The sequence below is a fragment of the Oxyura jamaicensis genome, chromosome 26 (assembly GCF_011077185.1).
Source record: "Oxyura jamaicensis isolate SHBP4307 breed ruddy duck chromosome 26, BPBGC_Ojam_1.0, whole genome shotgun sequence".
Lineage (NCBI taxonomy): Eukaryota > Metazoa > Chordata > Aves > Anseriformes > Anatidae > Oxyura > Oxyura jamaicensis.
This window is the reverse complement of record NC_048918.1, coordinates 3,098,472-3,113,899: the sequence shown is the minus strand read 5'-3', so window position 1 is coordinate 3,113,899 and position 15,428 is coordinate 3,098,472. Positions and strand designations below refer to the sequence as shown.

At 62.5% G+C, this 15,428-nt stretch overlaps 1 protein-coding gene across 7 annotated transcripts in view; it reads right to left on the bottom strand.

Annotated features, from left to right (window-relative positions):
- Positions 1-4,181: 4,181 nt before the first annotated feature.
- The window catches only part of FOXP4 (forkhead box P4), a 57,726-nt gene continuing 46,479 nt past the window's right edge, over positions 4,182-15,428 (bottom strand). For 5 of the 7 annotated variants that reach the window (XM_035346973.1, XM_035346978.1, XM_035346980.1 and 2 more), the window contains 9 exons: positions 13,624-13,711; positions 11,550-11,633; positions 10,554-10,755; positions 10,369-10,445; positions 10,063-10,164; positions 5,985-6,106; positions 5,788-5,854; positions 5,402-5,568; positions 4,182-5,158 (listed from right to left, as the gene is read on the bottom strand). In XM_035346973.1, coding sequence (XP_035202864.1) covers positions 5,011-5,158; positions 5,402-5,568; positions 5,788-5,854; positions 5,985-6,106; positions 10,063-10,164; positions 10,369-10,445; positions 10,554-10,755; positions 11,550-11,633; positions 13,624-13,711 — 1,057 coding nt within the window. In that variant the 3' untranslated portion in view covers positions 4,182-5,010. The remainder of the gene's footprint in view (positions 5,159-5,401; positions 5,569-5,787; positions 5,855-5,984; positions 6,107-10,062; positions 10,165-10,368; positions 10,446-10,553; positions 10,756-11,549; positions 11,634-13,623; positions 13,712-15,428) is intronic. The other 2 variants (XM_035346977.1, XM_035346979.1) reach the window with 1 other exon arrangement.

The window sequence follows — 15,428 nt, the reverse complement described above, 5'->3', positions numbered from 1 at the left end:
GGGGGGGGGGGGGAATTAAACCCCTACAAACCCGAGGGCAGCAGCAGCCTCGAATCCAGGCAGCGAAGGCCAGAACAAGCCAATTCCCTCCCCTGGCCCTTCCCTCGCTGCTGAGGAGCCCACGGGGATTGAAACCGCCGGATTTCCCAAGAGCCGTGACAAAGGCAGGCGGCAGCGCGGCGTGATAGGTAATTTCTTTTATTGCATTTTATAATGCCGTTGTCCATACAGGTTACATGCAGCTAGACCTACTGTACAGGGGTTTACCGTCTGCCAAAGCAGACACACGGAAGTTCGGAGTACAAATACACAGCAATGCTATTTCCTTTATACAGCACGAGGGAGGCGGCGGCGGGACGGGAAGGGGGCTTTATATGCGTCCTCCCTCCCCCTCCCCGTCCGCCTCCCCTCCGGCCCCAGCCCTCGGCACCCCCCGGCCCCCTCTGCGGGGTCGCCGTCCCACCCGGCGCCGAGGAGGAGGATGGGGGTAAAAAAAATGGGGGAGAAAAAGAAAAAGGAGGCGGCGGGCACGGCGCTTCCCAGCCCAACGAGTGGGGGGGGCAGCGCTGGGACCCCCCCTCTCCGCGTCCCCTCGCCCCTCCTGGGCTGCACCAAGCGCGGCCCCGTGCCCGCGAAGGGGTTTCGCAGCCCGACATTGGGGGGCGGGGGGGGGGCCCCCCCCCCCCCCCCCCCCCGGTTCTGGCCCCGTTCCCCACCTTGCACAACTTTTCCAGGACAAAAACCTAGATTTAGGGCTTTTTCTCCCAGGCGGTGGCGCGGGACGGTCATGTAAACAAAGCAAAGAAACCCTTTGGTTTAATGCAGCTGGGGCTCCCCTCCCGGCAGCACCCCAGCCCTGGGCTCCCTTCCCCACCCCGGCTCTACCGATTCCAGCTATTCTGCCAAAAAAAAAATAAAATTAAAAAAAAATCATTAAAATAAAATAAAAAAAAAGGCCGACACAGAAACCGGAGTGATTCCTTCAGGACACCAGTGAGAGATCCCAGCAAAATGCCTTTACTTACGGAGAAGCGCCCACGCCGCCCCGCTCAGCAACGCCCCGCGAGGGGAAGCGGCAGCAAACGGAACCAAAAAAAAATCCCAAATAAAAAGCGAACAGTCCGCGGTAGTAAGGTTGCAACCCAGTATATATATATCTCAGTATATACAGACGTACATCTCTGCCACACGTCGCGTTTGGTCCTTGATCCTTTCCTTCTCTCCCCTCCCCCGTGCGCCAGGCGCGTGTTTGAGGTAAGACGAGCAGAATTTGGTACAAATTCAAACCGGCAAAAATAAAACACGCGCCTAAGGGCGGCGGGGGCGGGCGGGGTGGGGGGGGGCCGGGGGCTCTGTACCTTTGTGTGGACGTGACCCTGCAGGAGCGGCCGGGGGCGTGGGGGGGACGGGAACGAAACCAATTGAGCCCTGAGTATCCAAGCGGGCGCGTTTCGCCTCAAATCCCCGACCGCGATTCCCGTTTCGGCCGGGGAAGAGGCATGACTTGGAGCCACGTGACTTTCCAAATCTGTGCATGGTTTTTTTTTTTAAAAAAAAAAACAAACAACAAAAACCCTAAAAACAGAACTCCTTTATATTTATATATTTACTTTTATATATATAATATATATATAGTGCTCTCGTGAGCCGGGACCGTGGTAACAACCTAAACGGCGCGGAGGGGTCCGGGGGTGCCGGCGTGGAGCCCGCTGGCAGGCGGCTCGCCCTGGCTCTGAGGGGGAATTTTGGGGTCTGTACCGCTGGAAAAGGTAAAAAAAATAAAACCCACAGCCCGAGAGGGAACCGTGGTGGGTGCTGGAGGGGCTGGCCAGTGCCGGGCGCGCTTCACGCGTGGACTGCACTTGGGTTTGCTCAGCCTTGTGGAAGAAAACGGGGTTGCAGAGCTGCAAAGAAATTAAATCTGAAGAGAGGAAGGAGCTTGATGAGGGAAAAACCAAGCGGGGCAGCTAGCAAAACACCCAGCCAAAATGGAGAGGGGCGCTTTGAACCCATCCAAACCCTGCAGCCGGATTGATGCCGGGTGGGAGCCACCAGCAAAATGGCTCCAGGGGTGGCTGGGGGCAGAGACCCCCCTGTTTGGGCACCCCCCCTGCTGCCTGGCACCCCCACGGTAGGGCTGGGTGCCCCCGGCCCCATAGGGTTGGGGTCAGGACCCCGATGCTCCCCCGCATCCCCTACAGCAGCAACGCCGAAAAGTCCAGCAAAGGGGATGGAGGGGTGGGAGAGGGGGGAGGACCCCCAGCATTTCTAGGGATAAAGCAAAAAAAAATCCCCCGAAGATGGGAGGATAAAGGTCCGGAGCGGTGCAGGGAGTCCCGCTGGGGGTGAAACGCTCGGGGCTGTCAGAGCTGCGACGGGTGAGGGTCTGGGGGGGGGTCTGGGGGCACGAAATGCCGCGGAGGCGCCCCCCACCCCTCCGTGCTCCCGTGGGGAAGGGCAGCAAGGCGGCAACTGTAAACTTGGCTAAAACAATAACTTAGAAATCCAACAGCTGGGATTAAAACAAAACAAAACAAAACAAAACAAAACAAAAACTAGAAAAAGAAAAAAAGGGAGCGGGGGGAAAATCCCCCCAGGCTTGTGACCCTCTTTGGTGAGGACTGAGGTCGGCGAGCAGGGAGGCTGAAATTTGGGTTGTGCGCCTGCGATTTTGGCAGCGGCGATGGAGCGAGCGGGGCTGCTGGCATGGGGAGAAACAGGGGGAGAGTGGAGACACCTAGCGAAGGCCGGCACGGCACGGCGCGGCACGGCGAGCTGGGGAGAGGTTTTGCAGCTTGTTCGTTTGTTTCGTCTCGTTTTTTAAGGAATTTGGTGCTGGGCAAAGGAAGCAGCGGAGGGGGATGCTGGTGACCCCCCGTAGCGGTCCCCAGCGGGGTGAGCCCGTGGGTCTCAGCATCCCCTGGGTGCCGTGGGGGGGTCACAGGGGACCCCCCCCCCCCATCTCTGCAGCCACCCGGTGCTGAGGCTGCAGTGGGCAGAGAGGAGAGCTCGGGGTGATCCGAATTAGGGGTGCACCCCAGCGGCGCACGCTGCAGGGTCACTTAGCACCTTGGGAACATCACGGAGGTGACGCGGGGGGGGGCAAACAAGCGCTCCCCCCATCCTACGGGTCCTTGCCCTCCCTCCTGCTGTTGTGCCGAGAGCTCCCTGCCCAGCACCCACAGCTGGGTGCCCCGTTTCCAACCCAAACCGCAGCTCCTGGGGCACCAGGCTCCCCCCCCCCAGGACCTGCAGGGGGACAAGGACCTGGCCCCCCAGTGCCAGAGGGCGTCCCCAAACCTTGCTACTGGGATGCCCCGCACAGCCCCGGCTCTGCCTGCTCTGAGGTTTGCAGGCAGAGAGGGGGCAAAAAGATTGGGGGGGAGGGGGGGACACACCAGGACCGCTCTGGGGGCTCCAGCTCCCACCCCGTGCTGTTTTATGCCCCACAGCAGGGCAAAACAGTCTGACCCTACAGAGATGCTGCAGCCAGGTGGCACCGACAGTCATGTCCCTCTCCAAAACACAGTCCGCAGCCCGGCCGAGCACCCCCTGGGCAGAGAAGGGGGGGTGCTGGTCCCCAAAGCCAGCACGGGGCCATGGGGAGGGCACGGCCCAGCCCCGGCTACCCCCATCGCCACCAGAGAAAGAAAGAGCAGGGAGAAGAGGGGTGTTTGGTTGCGTCGTTCTCGTTATTATTAACATTTCTTTTTTGGCATCAACACCATCTGGTCACCTGAACTACGGCCCTTCTGGTTCTGGACATCTTTTGGTATCTTTCCACCGGGACGCAGACGCTCGACACGCACAAAAGGAGAACGGAAAGGGGCAAAATGAAGGAACGGGGAGAGCCCGGGCTCCTGCGGGCATGGCGCTGAGCACCCATCTCACCCACGGTGCGCATTGCCCCAGGACCCATGGGGCACCCGGACCCATGGGGCACCCGGCACGAGCCCCGGCTGGGGTTTCCCAGCTGGATTCTGCACGCCAGCCTCCTCCGTGGGGGTCCTGCAGGATCACAGCCCCCCCCCTGGAGAACCCAGCACGGTTTCAGAGGAGGAACCGGGCGCAGGGAGGGTGCGGGAGCCATTCCCTGAAGCCGAACTCGCTCTTGAGACCATCTCAGCCTTTCGCAGTGTGGTTTGGGCTGGGCGAGCTGCCCCCTGTTGCACCCAGCACCGAGGAGGAGCCGGAGATTTGTCCTTGCTGCCTGGCCAGGGACAGTTGTCACCATCGGGATGCCACCGGCCCCTGGTGGTGCTGGGGACCGGAGCGCTCGGGGAGGACGGCACGCAGGGGTTGGGGACCTGGCAGTGGTGACCATGGGGTGCCACGAGCCGGGAGGCACACGCAGGGTCCCACCGACGCTGCTCCTCGTCCTTGCCCAACGCAAGGCGCAGGATGGCGGCGCAAAGCTGCGTCAGAGGGCTCGGCCCCATTGCTGCGGATTCTTCCCCCAAAGCTGGATAGAGGGGGAAGGTCCCCAGGTCCTCCTAGTGCAAAACCCGCCGGGGAACGGGGCTCAAAAGCGGGCTCTGGCCTCCTTGGGGTGCTTGATGGCAGAGGGTGGCACACGGGGTGCGCAGGGGACGTCCTGGAGCTGCGTCGTGTCGGCCCCCGCCACGCGCCACGGGGCCAGGGGATGGAGGAGCCTTCCTCGGAGCGTGGGCAGGGAAGGGGGGACAATTTCGGACAGAAACAACCTACCATCCTCGTTCGCCAGTTACTAACCAAGGGAGGAAGGGAGACAAAGTTCAACTCCGGGGTCTTTTGTTTCTCATTTTCGCTGCGTGTCCCCCGCGCCGGGGACCTGTCAGCCAGGAGGGACGCGCCGGCAGCGACAGCTTGCCCCGAGGAAACCCTTTTGGAAACCCTTTTGCTTTGTGGAAGTGCCTTGAAGAAACGGGTCGGCGCCGGAGGTCACCTTGGGGAGGTGGGAGCCGTGGCTTTGTGTCTCCAGGAGGGACAGGGTGGGGACGCGCTCGCCCCTCGGGCGGGAGGAAGGGGTCCTTAGGACAAGTCTTCCACCGGCAGCTCCTCCTCCAGGTCCCTGTCGTCGGCGATCGTCACATTCTGGTTGGTGGTGGCCAGGAGCGAGACGGGCCTGCTGTCGTCCTCGGCCTCGGCTGGTTCTTCCTTCACGTGCACTGGGTGGCTGCTGGGAGGGAGGAGAGCGGGGCTGAAAGCCTTCAGCCTCGGGGACAGGCTCCTGCTGGCCACAGCCTCTCAGTCCCCCACCATCAGGGACCCCAAGATGCCCCTTGCCAGGGGGACACAAACCACAGAAGGCAACGAGCAGCTCCCAAACCCCCCAACCCCCCACCCCACACCCTTCAACCCCAAACCCTTCATCCCCCGGCACCCAGCGGGGACACGAGTGTCCCTCGTCCCCCCGGCGGACCTGTACTGCTGCGGGGACAGGCGCGGGCTGTTGCTGCCGTTGCTGTTGACCTGCTCCACCGTGCTGCTCACGTCGTCGTGGCCCACGTGCAGCATCCCGCTGGCGGAGCTGGTGTTGATCATGGTGGGGCTGTTCAGCAGAGGGAAGCTGCTCTCCGCCAGCGCTGCCTGCAACAGAAAGGGGCTCGAGGGGCGGCCCGGGCTAGGGGCAAATGGGGTAAATCCCCCCAAATGGGATTGCTACGGAGCAGCAGAGGCTTAGTGCTCCGGGATGGGAACGGGGTCGCAGGTTTTTTGCAGCCAAGATGGGCAAATGGGGTGTGATCGCTACTGGGGCACGGCTGGCTGCATGCTCCCGGGGATGGGGACGAGCCAGAGCATCCTCACCTGGTAACTTGCATTAAGTGCTCCGTAACCGAGTCCCGAAATCATGTTTTTGACTAAAGTCGGACTCCTGCAAAAGACAGAAAGCAGAGCGATGCCCGTCTGAGCGCCCCTGGCCCCGAGACGTGCTGGCACAGCAGCAGAGGGGGGCACGAGCAATCCCCGGCAAGGGGGGGGGGGAACCCCAAACCCGCACCCACCCCGTCATCTTTGGTGGCCTTCGCTTTTGGTACTCGTGCTCGTCGACGGTCCAGACGGCTCCCTTGACGTTCTCCACGCGCACGAAGCACTTGTGCAGGCTCAGGTTGTGGCGGACGGCGTTCTGCGGGTGCGGGAGGTGTCAGAGCTCACAGCACAGCCCGTGCCCTGCCACCCACACCCCGCCACCTCCTCCTCTTCCTCGCCTTCCTCCCCCAGCCCCTGCGGGTGCCACCACGGCCTCCTGCAACTTGGCGGCAGCCAAAGGCTCTCCGCAAAGCCACCCGGGGCTGCTGCAAACTGCTCGCCCTGTGAGCGCCCTGAGGGTTTTAGCAGCCGAGGTCCTGAGCCAAACACGAGCCACGGCCCCGTTTCGTGAGGCCTGGCCAGACGCCGGGCACCGAGGAAGATGGGACAAGGGACAGGGACAAGGGACACGTCACGGCAGCAAGGACCCTGGGGCACCGCCACCGTCTCCGCCGCAGCTCGCTCGGAGATGCTGAGCGAAGCCGGCTGATCTCCTTTCTTTTCTTCCCCCACCTTCCCTTTTTTTTTTGGTCCTTTCCCTCCCTTTCTTCTTTCCGTCGACCATCTTTACACTTCTAAATGTAAAATAAAGAGACGCACACGTAGGCAGACAGCGCAGCCCCGAGAGATGCCAGCTCCCTTTTCCCCTTCCAACTCCCTGCCATTTGCTACTGCCCCTATTTCATTACCAATTTTAATTTGCCTCTAATTAAATCCTGTGTATTTTTCCGACTCACTTGCTAATCCATGAGGGAGGCAGGAGGCTGGAGTGGAATCTCTCCGAGCTATAATTACAAAGGGCCTAATCACGCCGGGGCTCTGCCTTTGAATAAATTTCCTTGCATTAAGGTTCTCAGATTCTCTGCCTTGCAAATGAGAATGACCCCAATTTCAGGAAGTTGGCCTCGGAGGGTTTTTTTTTTTTCTTCTTTCTTTTTTTTTTTTTTTTTTTATTTCGAGTCCTGATTCGTGATGAGAGACTAATTCGTTACGCTAAAACATTAACAGCAATTTAAAAGGTCGGACGGGGGCTGTATAAACAAAGGAGCCGGCCAACACAACAAGGCGAAGGGAGCCACCAGGACCGAACCCCCCCCCCCGTGCTGAGAGGTGGTCGGGTTCCTGGAAACTCACCCGATTGCACTGTCCCCCCCTTTTTCTTTCTCGTTTAAGGACAAAAACACAGCTCGGCTCCTTCCCTAGTCCTCCATCCTTCTGTCCGCTGACTCTGCGTCCCCGTGGTCGCGGTGGCCACCGGTGGCCCCGGCTGTGACATCGTGTCATGGCCAGCAGCCAGCCTGGCCCCCCGGGGGATGCTCGGTGTGGGGCAGAGGGGGGTCCCCCGGTCCCCTCCTGCTGCCACCCCCTGCCACCCCTGCTTTCACCTGGTTCGGGACGTGCCCCGCATCGGGGCACCTCTCCTCCTCAAGCTGCCGTCACCCCGAGACAAACGGACCCAGCTGGAAATCCCAAAAGGGGAACCCCAAAAAACGCTTTCGGGCCAGAGCCGAGGTGAGGACGCAGCATCCAGCCCCCCCCAACCTGCAGCCGTGTCCCGTCCCTGCGCCCCCACCCTGCTGCAGACCCCCAGGTCCCAGCGCCGGGGCCAGGATCCGGCCGCTGCCCTTGAACCCCCATCCCCTGGCGAGCAAACACAGGACTTCCTCCCCCCGCCGGGGCCGGATCCTGCCCCACGCTCCCCTTCCTCCTTCCTGTGCACGCAGGGGGCTCCCCGGCCAAACAAAGCTGATTAAAGGCAGCACCGACGCCCCCCCACTTCTGTCCCCCCCCCCCCACGGACACCCCAGTGCCACCGAGGCATCGTCGGGTACCAGTCAGCAAGGGCAGAGGTGGAGATAAAATCACTGCTGGCACCTGGGGGTCGAAAAATTACACCTTGTCTGTCCCCGGCAGCAGTGGTGGCCCCCAGACCATGGCAGCCCCCCCCCCCAAGCGGCACAGGGGACACGCAGATGGCACCGGCCATGTGGCAGATGTCACCGAAGTGCCACCGAAGCTCAGGACACCCCGGGCAGGTGACACAGGGGGGGCTCCTGCCTGGTTTTCCCGTGGCTTTTGTATTTTCTCAGGGTGTTTGTTTAGTGCCAGACTCGGCTGCTCTGTTTGCTTCTCATCTTTGCCTTCTCTAATGATGTTTGCTTTATGCCCCCGGCCCTGTTCCCCCCCGCCCCGAAGCGCTGGGCATCCCCTCAGGACCCCCCCACTGTAGGGACAGGGTCCCCCCCTCGTCCCCTGCCTCATCCCGGGGGGGCAGCGAAGGTAGGAGACGAGGGAGGAGCCCAAACGGGGATTTTTTTGGGGGGAGAGGAAATATGTTTTTTCCTGCGCATCCCCCTCCTTCAAAAGGAACCTGGCCTTGGGCACGGCAAGTTGCAAGGGGAATCGGCCACCCCCGGGCCTCTGCGAACCCCCTGCTGTCCCTTTTGGTGGCGGAACAGGAAAAAACAAAGCAAAAAGGGAAACACACGGGCTGGGGGCAGCCCCTCTCGGAGACCAGCTCGGCCCTTGCGGTCTGGGTAACGCAGGGTGCCGCAAAGAAATAACCCCCCCCCCCCCACCTTATTCCTTTTACTTATTAAAAGGGAAGGAAAAAGGCGTCCTCAGCCAGCGTCATTCCATGGCACAGATGGGGAAACTGAGGCACGAAGCAAGGACGGGGCTGCACCGGAGGGACCCGTGGGTCCCTGCTCTGCCCCACGGCCAGACACTGTCCTGGGGGCACCGGGACGTATCCTACCGGCCCCACACACTGTCCCCAATCCTTCCCGTCCTGTCCCCAAGCCGGGGACGGCTGCAGGGGCTTTGGGGGGGGGGGTTGCAGGACCCCGTGCGCAGCAGGGACGCGGTGCAGCTCCTGCAGCTCGGCTCGGCTTGCAGTGCTGCCTGCGCGCCGTGAGGGGGACTCCAGGCTGCCACGGGGCTCGGCGAGGACCGGCGGCGGCCGCCGAGGTGCTCGGGGTGAGCTGGGAGAGCCGGCGGCCTTCGGAGCCAAAACGCTCCTTTTTCACCCCAAGTTTGCTGCCGAGACCCACGCTCCTGCTCCCGTCAGCTCTGCTCTTCAGGAGCAACGCACGGGGTCCCCGGGCTCCGGAATGACCGATTCCTCCTTCCCAACCTTGTTTGCTCTCATTTTATGTTTAAAATTCATCTAAGTCTCTTTGCTTCGTGTTACTGTGCCGCAGGAGACAATAAATAAATCTCCCGGGTCGGGGCAATAAGCCTTCTTCTCGCCACAGCCCCTTTCATCTGCAACACGATTGTTTTTTTTTTTTTTAATTCTCTCCAATTCGGTGATTTCTAAATAACCAGCAAGCTGCACGATCCGCGTGCACCAGCCCAGACGGGTTGCACAACACCTCAGTGCCCAAACCGCCCCCAGCACCCTGCCCCGGGATACTGAGGGGCGCCCGCACCCTCCAGCACCCCGCAGGTCCTCCACGAGGGGCAACGGGGCCAAGGGGCCCCTCCGGCTTCCTCCCTGCTCCATAAGGCCCCCAAAAACCGGGACGGGGCAGCCGAAGCTCCAGGGGGCACCCGCTGGGGTCCTGCTGCCGGTCCCATCCCAGCCACCCCTCGCCCAGCACCACGGACCAGCACCCACGTCCCTGTCCCCGAGCCCCGGCCGCTGCCTTTCGCCAGCTGCCGTTTGCTGCGTGACGCCAGCCCCCGGGTTATCATTAACCTTATTTGCTATTTCGAGTGCCTCGCTCTTCTCTCTCTACCCTTCTCCTGGCGCTGAGACGTGCCGGCTCCGCGCCCCCCCCCCAGCTCCTTATCCTACAGCTCAGCCCTTCGCGGGCTGGGACGGATGCCACCACACGGACCAAGCCTCCCCGGAGTCCAGGGATGGATTTGGAGGGGGTGGGGGGGGGGGGCAAAAACGCTTGAATTTATCCGTAAAATCATTTCCTACACGATTTCCGTGCTGCGCAACTAACCAGTCCTCGAGCACAGGGTTGTCCCTGCAGAAAGTGGTGCAGCAGGCAGCGCGGGGGACCTGGCTGCCCCGTGCCCGAGTGGGGCTGCGCTCACCTTCCAGGTGGCCGTGTTCCTCCTGAAGTAGGCGAACATCCGCGTGAACCAGTTGTAGATTTCGTTCAACGTTAGCTGCCTGTCGGGGGTCTCCAGGATGGCCTGGGGAACCAGAGAGGGGAGACGAGAGCACCACTCGCACAGCCCGAGCGCACCCAGGGGCAGGAATTGGGGTTCGGGAGGGGTTCCCCGGGGACGGCTCGGGGCTCCCCCCCGTACCAAGAAGGCAGGGAGGGAGGGCGGCTTGCCCACGGCAAGGTTTTTAGGACCAGGAGCTGAACCAACACGGCGCAGGGAAGCACTCACCTGCCGGATGAGCGAGGCGTACGTGAAGGGCGGCCGGACGTCGGCGTTTTTGTAAAACTCGTGATTCTGTGCAAGCTCTGCGGGGGGGGGGGGGAGGACAAAAAGGGGACACGGGAGGGATGAAGGGTCCTGTTATCGGCCCCGGGGGAGGGTGCTGGTCCCCGTGGCCCCGTGGTGATGCCCACCTGAGGATATCGGGGTGCAGAACTTCTCCGAGTTCCTCCTGCGGATGGGCCCCACGTTGTGTAAAGTGGAAGAGCTGATGACGGAGGGGCCCTGCCGCAGCGGGGTGATGGGCGCCGTGGCGGAGGTGGGGGGATGAGGTAAACCGTCGGGGAACGTGTCCGAAGTGCTCTTGGAGAGGGTGGCACTCGAGACCAGGTTCAGCTGCGGGAAGGGAGAGCGGCTGGGCACCGGCACGGGGTGGGCACGGGGCTGGGTGGGCTGCGGGAGCCCCCCCTGTGCGCCAGGAGCAGGCTCCCAACGCAGAGCAGGGCTTGCAGCGGGGGGCTTGGTGGGGGTGTGACACAACTGAGGGATGGGGACGGAGCTGTGGGATGGGGACAGAGCTGTGGGATGGGGACAGAGCTGTGGGACGGGGCCAGAGCTGTGGGATGGGGACAGAGCTGTGGGATGGGGACAGAGCTGTGGGACGGGGACAGAGCTGTGGGACGGGGACAGAGCTGTGGGACGGGGACAGAGCTGTGGGATGGGGACAGAGCTGTGGGATGGGGATGAAACCATGGGATGGGGATGCAGTTGTGGGATGGGGACGAAGCTGCGGGATGGGGATGAAGCAGCAGGATGGGGACACAGCCATGGGACAGGGACACAACCATGGGATGGGGACACAGCTGTGGGACGGGGACACCGCTGCGGGATGAGGATGCAGCCATGGGATGGGGATGAAGATGTGGGATGGGGATGAAGCCGTAGGATGGAGACGAAGCCACAGGATGGGGACACAACCATGGTTTGGGGACAAAGCCGTGGGATGGGGACGCAGCTGTGGGATGGGGATGCAGTTACGGGATGGGGACGCTGTTACGGGATGGGGACATGGCCACAGGATGGAGACACAACCGCAGCACAGGGACACAATGCAACCTCAGATGAAGGGGCAGCCATGGGGAGAAATAAGGGGGGGGGACACGGGGGCAGGGAGGGGAACGCAGGCTTACAGGTTGGCTGAAAGGCTTTGGCTCTGAAGGTCTCATGTGAAGGTGAGCCATCATTGCTTGGAGGCGCTCGCTCTCCTTCGCCAGCTGAGGGAGGCAAGCAGCAGAGGGAGGTGGTTAGGTAGTGCCGGGAGGGGCCCTGGGGGTGCTCCCCCCACCTGCCCAAGCCCCCAGGCCCTGCTTTGGGCAGGCAGCATCCTCCAGTGTCCCCACTGTGAGCCACCAGAGCCCCCCCCCCGCCTCCTCCTGCCTGGTGCTGAGCCCCCCCCCCCCCGAGCCCCCAGCAGGGAGCTCCTGCGCCGTGGGGGGGGGAGCCGCTGCTGCTCCAGCTCCGCGTGTGCAGCTGGATGAAAAATCTGTTGTGAAACGGAGCCATTGCAGCGCGATCCGTCAGCGTGTCCCCGTCCTGTCCGTCCCTCCCTGTCCTCCCCAGGTGCTCTTGTCCCTTCTGTCCCTCGTGCCAGCTGGGGGAAGAAGGACAGGTGCCCCCTCCGTTCCCTTGGGTCCCTGCAGCCTCCTGCTCAGCACCCTGCGTGCCCACCCCTCCATCCATCCGTCCGTCCACCCGTCTGTCTGTCCATCCATCCACCCGGATGGGCGACATCGCTTTAATTGTGTCGTGTCCCCCCCTGCCGCCTGTTTACTCTCCCTGCAGCGCGGGGAAGGCTGAAATATTCGCCGTGGCACCAGGAGGGATTCTGAGCTCGGCGGAGCTGATGGGACCTGACACCCGCTCCCTTCCCGTCACCTCCCCTTCCCGCTGCGCCCCCTCAAACCTGCACCCCCCGTGCCCCCCGCTCCCGACCAAGGCATCGTGGCTGGGAGATGAAGGGGTTAAAGGCAGGAGCCGGAGCAGAGTTTGCTGCAAGTTTGGAGCAGCTCTGATGCCTTCGCGCTGTCGCAGTGCTCATTAGAGCTGACAGCTCGCCCCTCGTGATGCAGACGCCCTCCGCCGACACAGCGGGAGCTCCGCGCTGAAAACTTTATAATTGGTAGCTCTGGTGGCAGGTTCTCCTCTCTCTCCTCTCCGCAGCTTTCTGCGAGCCCTTCAGGTATTTTTTTTTTTCCCCCCTCCCCTCTTTAAGCCCCGGTAATTGCTTTCAACCTCGTGCTTCAGCGAGGGCTGGGGAAGAGGATGCGAGCGCACGGCACCGCGCAGGCGGCTCTGCAGCCCCCCTGGCAAGGGGAAGGGGGGGCCGGGGGCTTTTCTGAGTGTCCCCCCCCAGCTTCACAGCCCATGTCGTGCCCACCCTGATGGGCACAAACTGCTCCGAGCCCCTGGCAGCCCTCAAATTCAGGAGCAGGGGCAGCCAGGAGAGGAGTGAGAACACTGATCCATAGGGTCCCCCACACCAGTGGGGGCTTTGTGAGCCACCCCAGGCAGGGACAACGTGCAGAGCCCTGCCCGGCCTGCCCGCGTCCTTCACAGCTTTCAAGGCGAAAAACCCCCGAAACCTCCGTTTCCTCCCATTCCGTCTCCTCCCGTCTCTATTAAGGGAATTACGCACGGCACTTTGGGGAGCTGGAGGTGGTGGGAAAAGCACTATTGCAAGAACCGTTTTTTTTCCAGAAATAGCACCCCAAAGACCACGCTCAGGCACCTCAGCGAGCGGCCTGATTTCCAGCAGCCCCCCTGGCTGGGGGAAAGAGGCAGGAACAAAGGGCTGGGGGCACGGGCGCTCATCCTGCAGCGTGCACCAGCACCACGAACAAGGAGGACGTGGCCTCTAGGACTTTGGCATCTCCCTGTACCCCCAGAGGGTATTTGGGGTGCTTTGGGCTGGAGGGTTGGGTCATCCCTTTCCCCATCACCAATATAATCGTGTAGGGATGCTGGTATTGAGGCAGTTTGAGGGGCTCCGTGCCTTGATGCCCACCGAGATCACCACGGGACCAGCCAGGGCAGCGTCACTGTTTGGGAAGGATGCTGAAAATGAGCCCCGTGACACCAAGGCTGGCTGCTTGTCCTGCTACAGGGCCCTGACCTGGCTGCTCCCATCCTGCAGGGAGCAGCCGAGACCCAGCACGTGGAGATTGCCTTTAAACACCCGGCCCTGGAGGCTCCGGCAGCACCCACCTGGATTTCCAGCTGCTGTACCACTTGCATCTGAACTCGACACTGGGCCGTGCTCCGGTCATCGAGTGCGTGTTCTGTGTTGAGGTGTCTGGGGAGGAGAACACGGGGGTTTTACGCCTGCGTGGGCCACAAACGTGCCTCCCCCCCAAATCACGCTGCGGCCGCACCTGGGATCAGCCCCGACCCGCAAACCGCCCCGCAGCAACGCCCGGGGATGCCTTCCCCTTCCCCGCACACCCACCAGGTGCTGCCCGTGCTGGGGATGCCCCAAAAACTGACAAGGACGAGGGAAACTGAGGCAGGGAGGCAGCCCAGCGCGCCTCCTCCCCATCTCTTTATTTCGGGGCTGCTGCGGGCACAGCTCGCCTTCGAGAGAGGTTCAGAGGCCGTGCCCATGGCAGCCCTGCCGACCTAGGGCCAGCACCCGAGGTCTTCGGGAGCTTGAAACTCCTGGAGAAGCCCTGCTGCTGGCGGGAGGCAGCCAGCAGCACCCACGGGACCTGAGGAGCAGGTTTCCAGCACAAAGGCAGCATTATGGAGACCTGCTTACGCCCTCCAAGGAAAGCCCCGAAGGCAGGAGGTGACATTTCCACGTTGCTCCTCATCCTACCACTTCAGTGCCTTATGTTCACCGTGCAATTCGTGTTCATTAAACCCGGGGACGTTCGGTCTTTGCCACCCTTTCCTTCCCCTGGTAGCAGCCGGAGGCAGCCGGGCGCTTCCTGATGCTCTCCGCTCCCAAGCAAGACCAAGCCCAAGATAATTTTGATCTCACATCCCCAGAAAAAGCTGCCCGAAGAGCATCGCCCCTCGTTGCCGATGTGGAGGATGGCAGGAGGCTCGGCGGGCTGTTTGCGAGAGGCTTCCAGCCCCAACTTGCAGAAACACGTTAGGTAACCCGGCCCAGCTGCCAAGCCCGCGGTGCTGCGCAGCGCTCCCCCTCCTGCCTTCCTGCACTGCAGGCCCGAGGCACGGCCGTTTGTCCAAGCAGAAAGCCGCCCCCAGAGCCTCGGATGTGCAGGACCGGAGACATCTCCCACGGCCATCCGCAGGTCTTAATAAATCGGAGCTCCAAGGACGTGCTGTGCTGCTCCGCCGTGCCGTGGAGGCCACCCAGCGCTGGGTCCCTTGGCTCAAGGCGAGCTCCTTGCTCGCTGTGCTGAGCCTTCGGGGCTGGCAGCCTTCCGTCCGTCCGTCCCACACCCGGACACGCGCTCGCGTTCGCAGAGAGGGGGCGGAAACACCTCACGAGTGCTTCCAGGGCAGGCTGCCCGCGGGGAAGTCTGTCCTCCAGCCTCGGCGCACAAGCACCGGGTGTTTCGGGGGGCAGGAAGCTTCGCGGGATGGGTGCAGGCACCCTCAGCCCCCCTGGGGGCACGGCGGGGCTCTGCTGGCACCGCCACCCAGCCCTGGCCATCCCCTGGCAGCCCCAGCGCCGGTTTCCAAACTTCCAAACCGGAGGTTACTCATCTGCCCCGCGCTAACATGCCCCGAGAGCCGCGGCGCTGCCTTATCGAGGTTCGCCCCGTGAGTCAGAGGAAGGAGCCCACATGAACCTGGCTCGTGAACGCACTGCGCAGCCACCCGGCATCGCCGAGCTGCCCCCGGCCTCCTTCACACCTCCTTCGGCCTCCCCCTGCTGCCTTCACTCCTCCTTCTCCTCCTCTTCCTCCCCAGAGGGCTCTGCCCGGCTCCGTCCCCAGGAACGGGGAGGCTGCCGCGGTCCGAGCCGTCTCTGCTGTGCCCGAGACCCAAAAACCCCAAACGTTTTTCCCAAAAACCCCAAACGTTTTCCCCCAAAACCC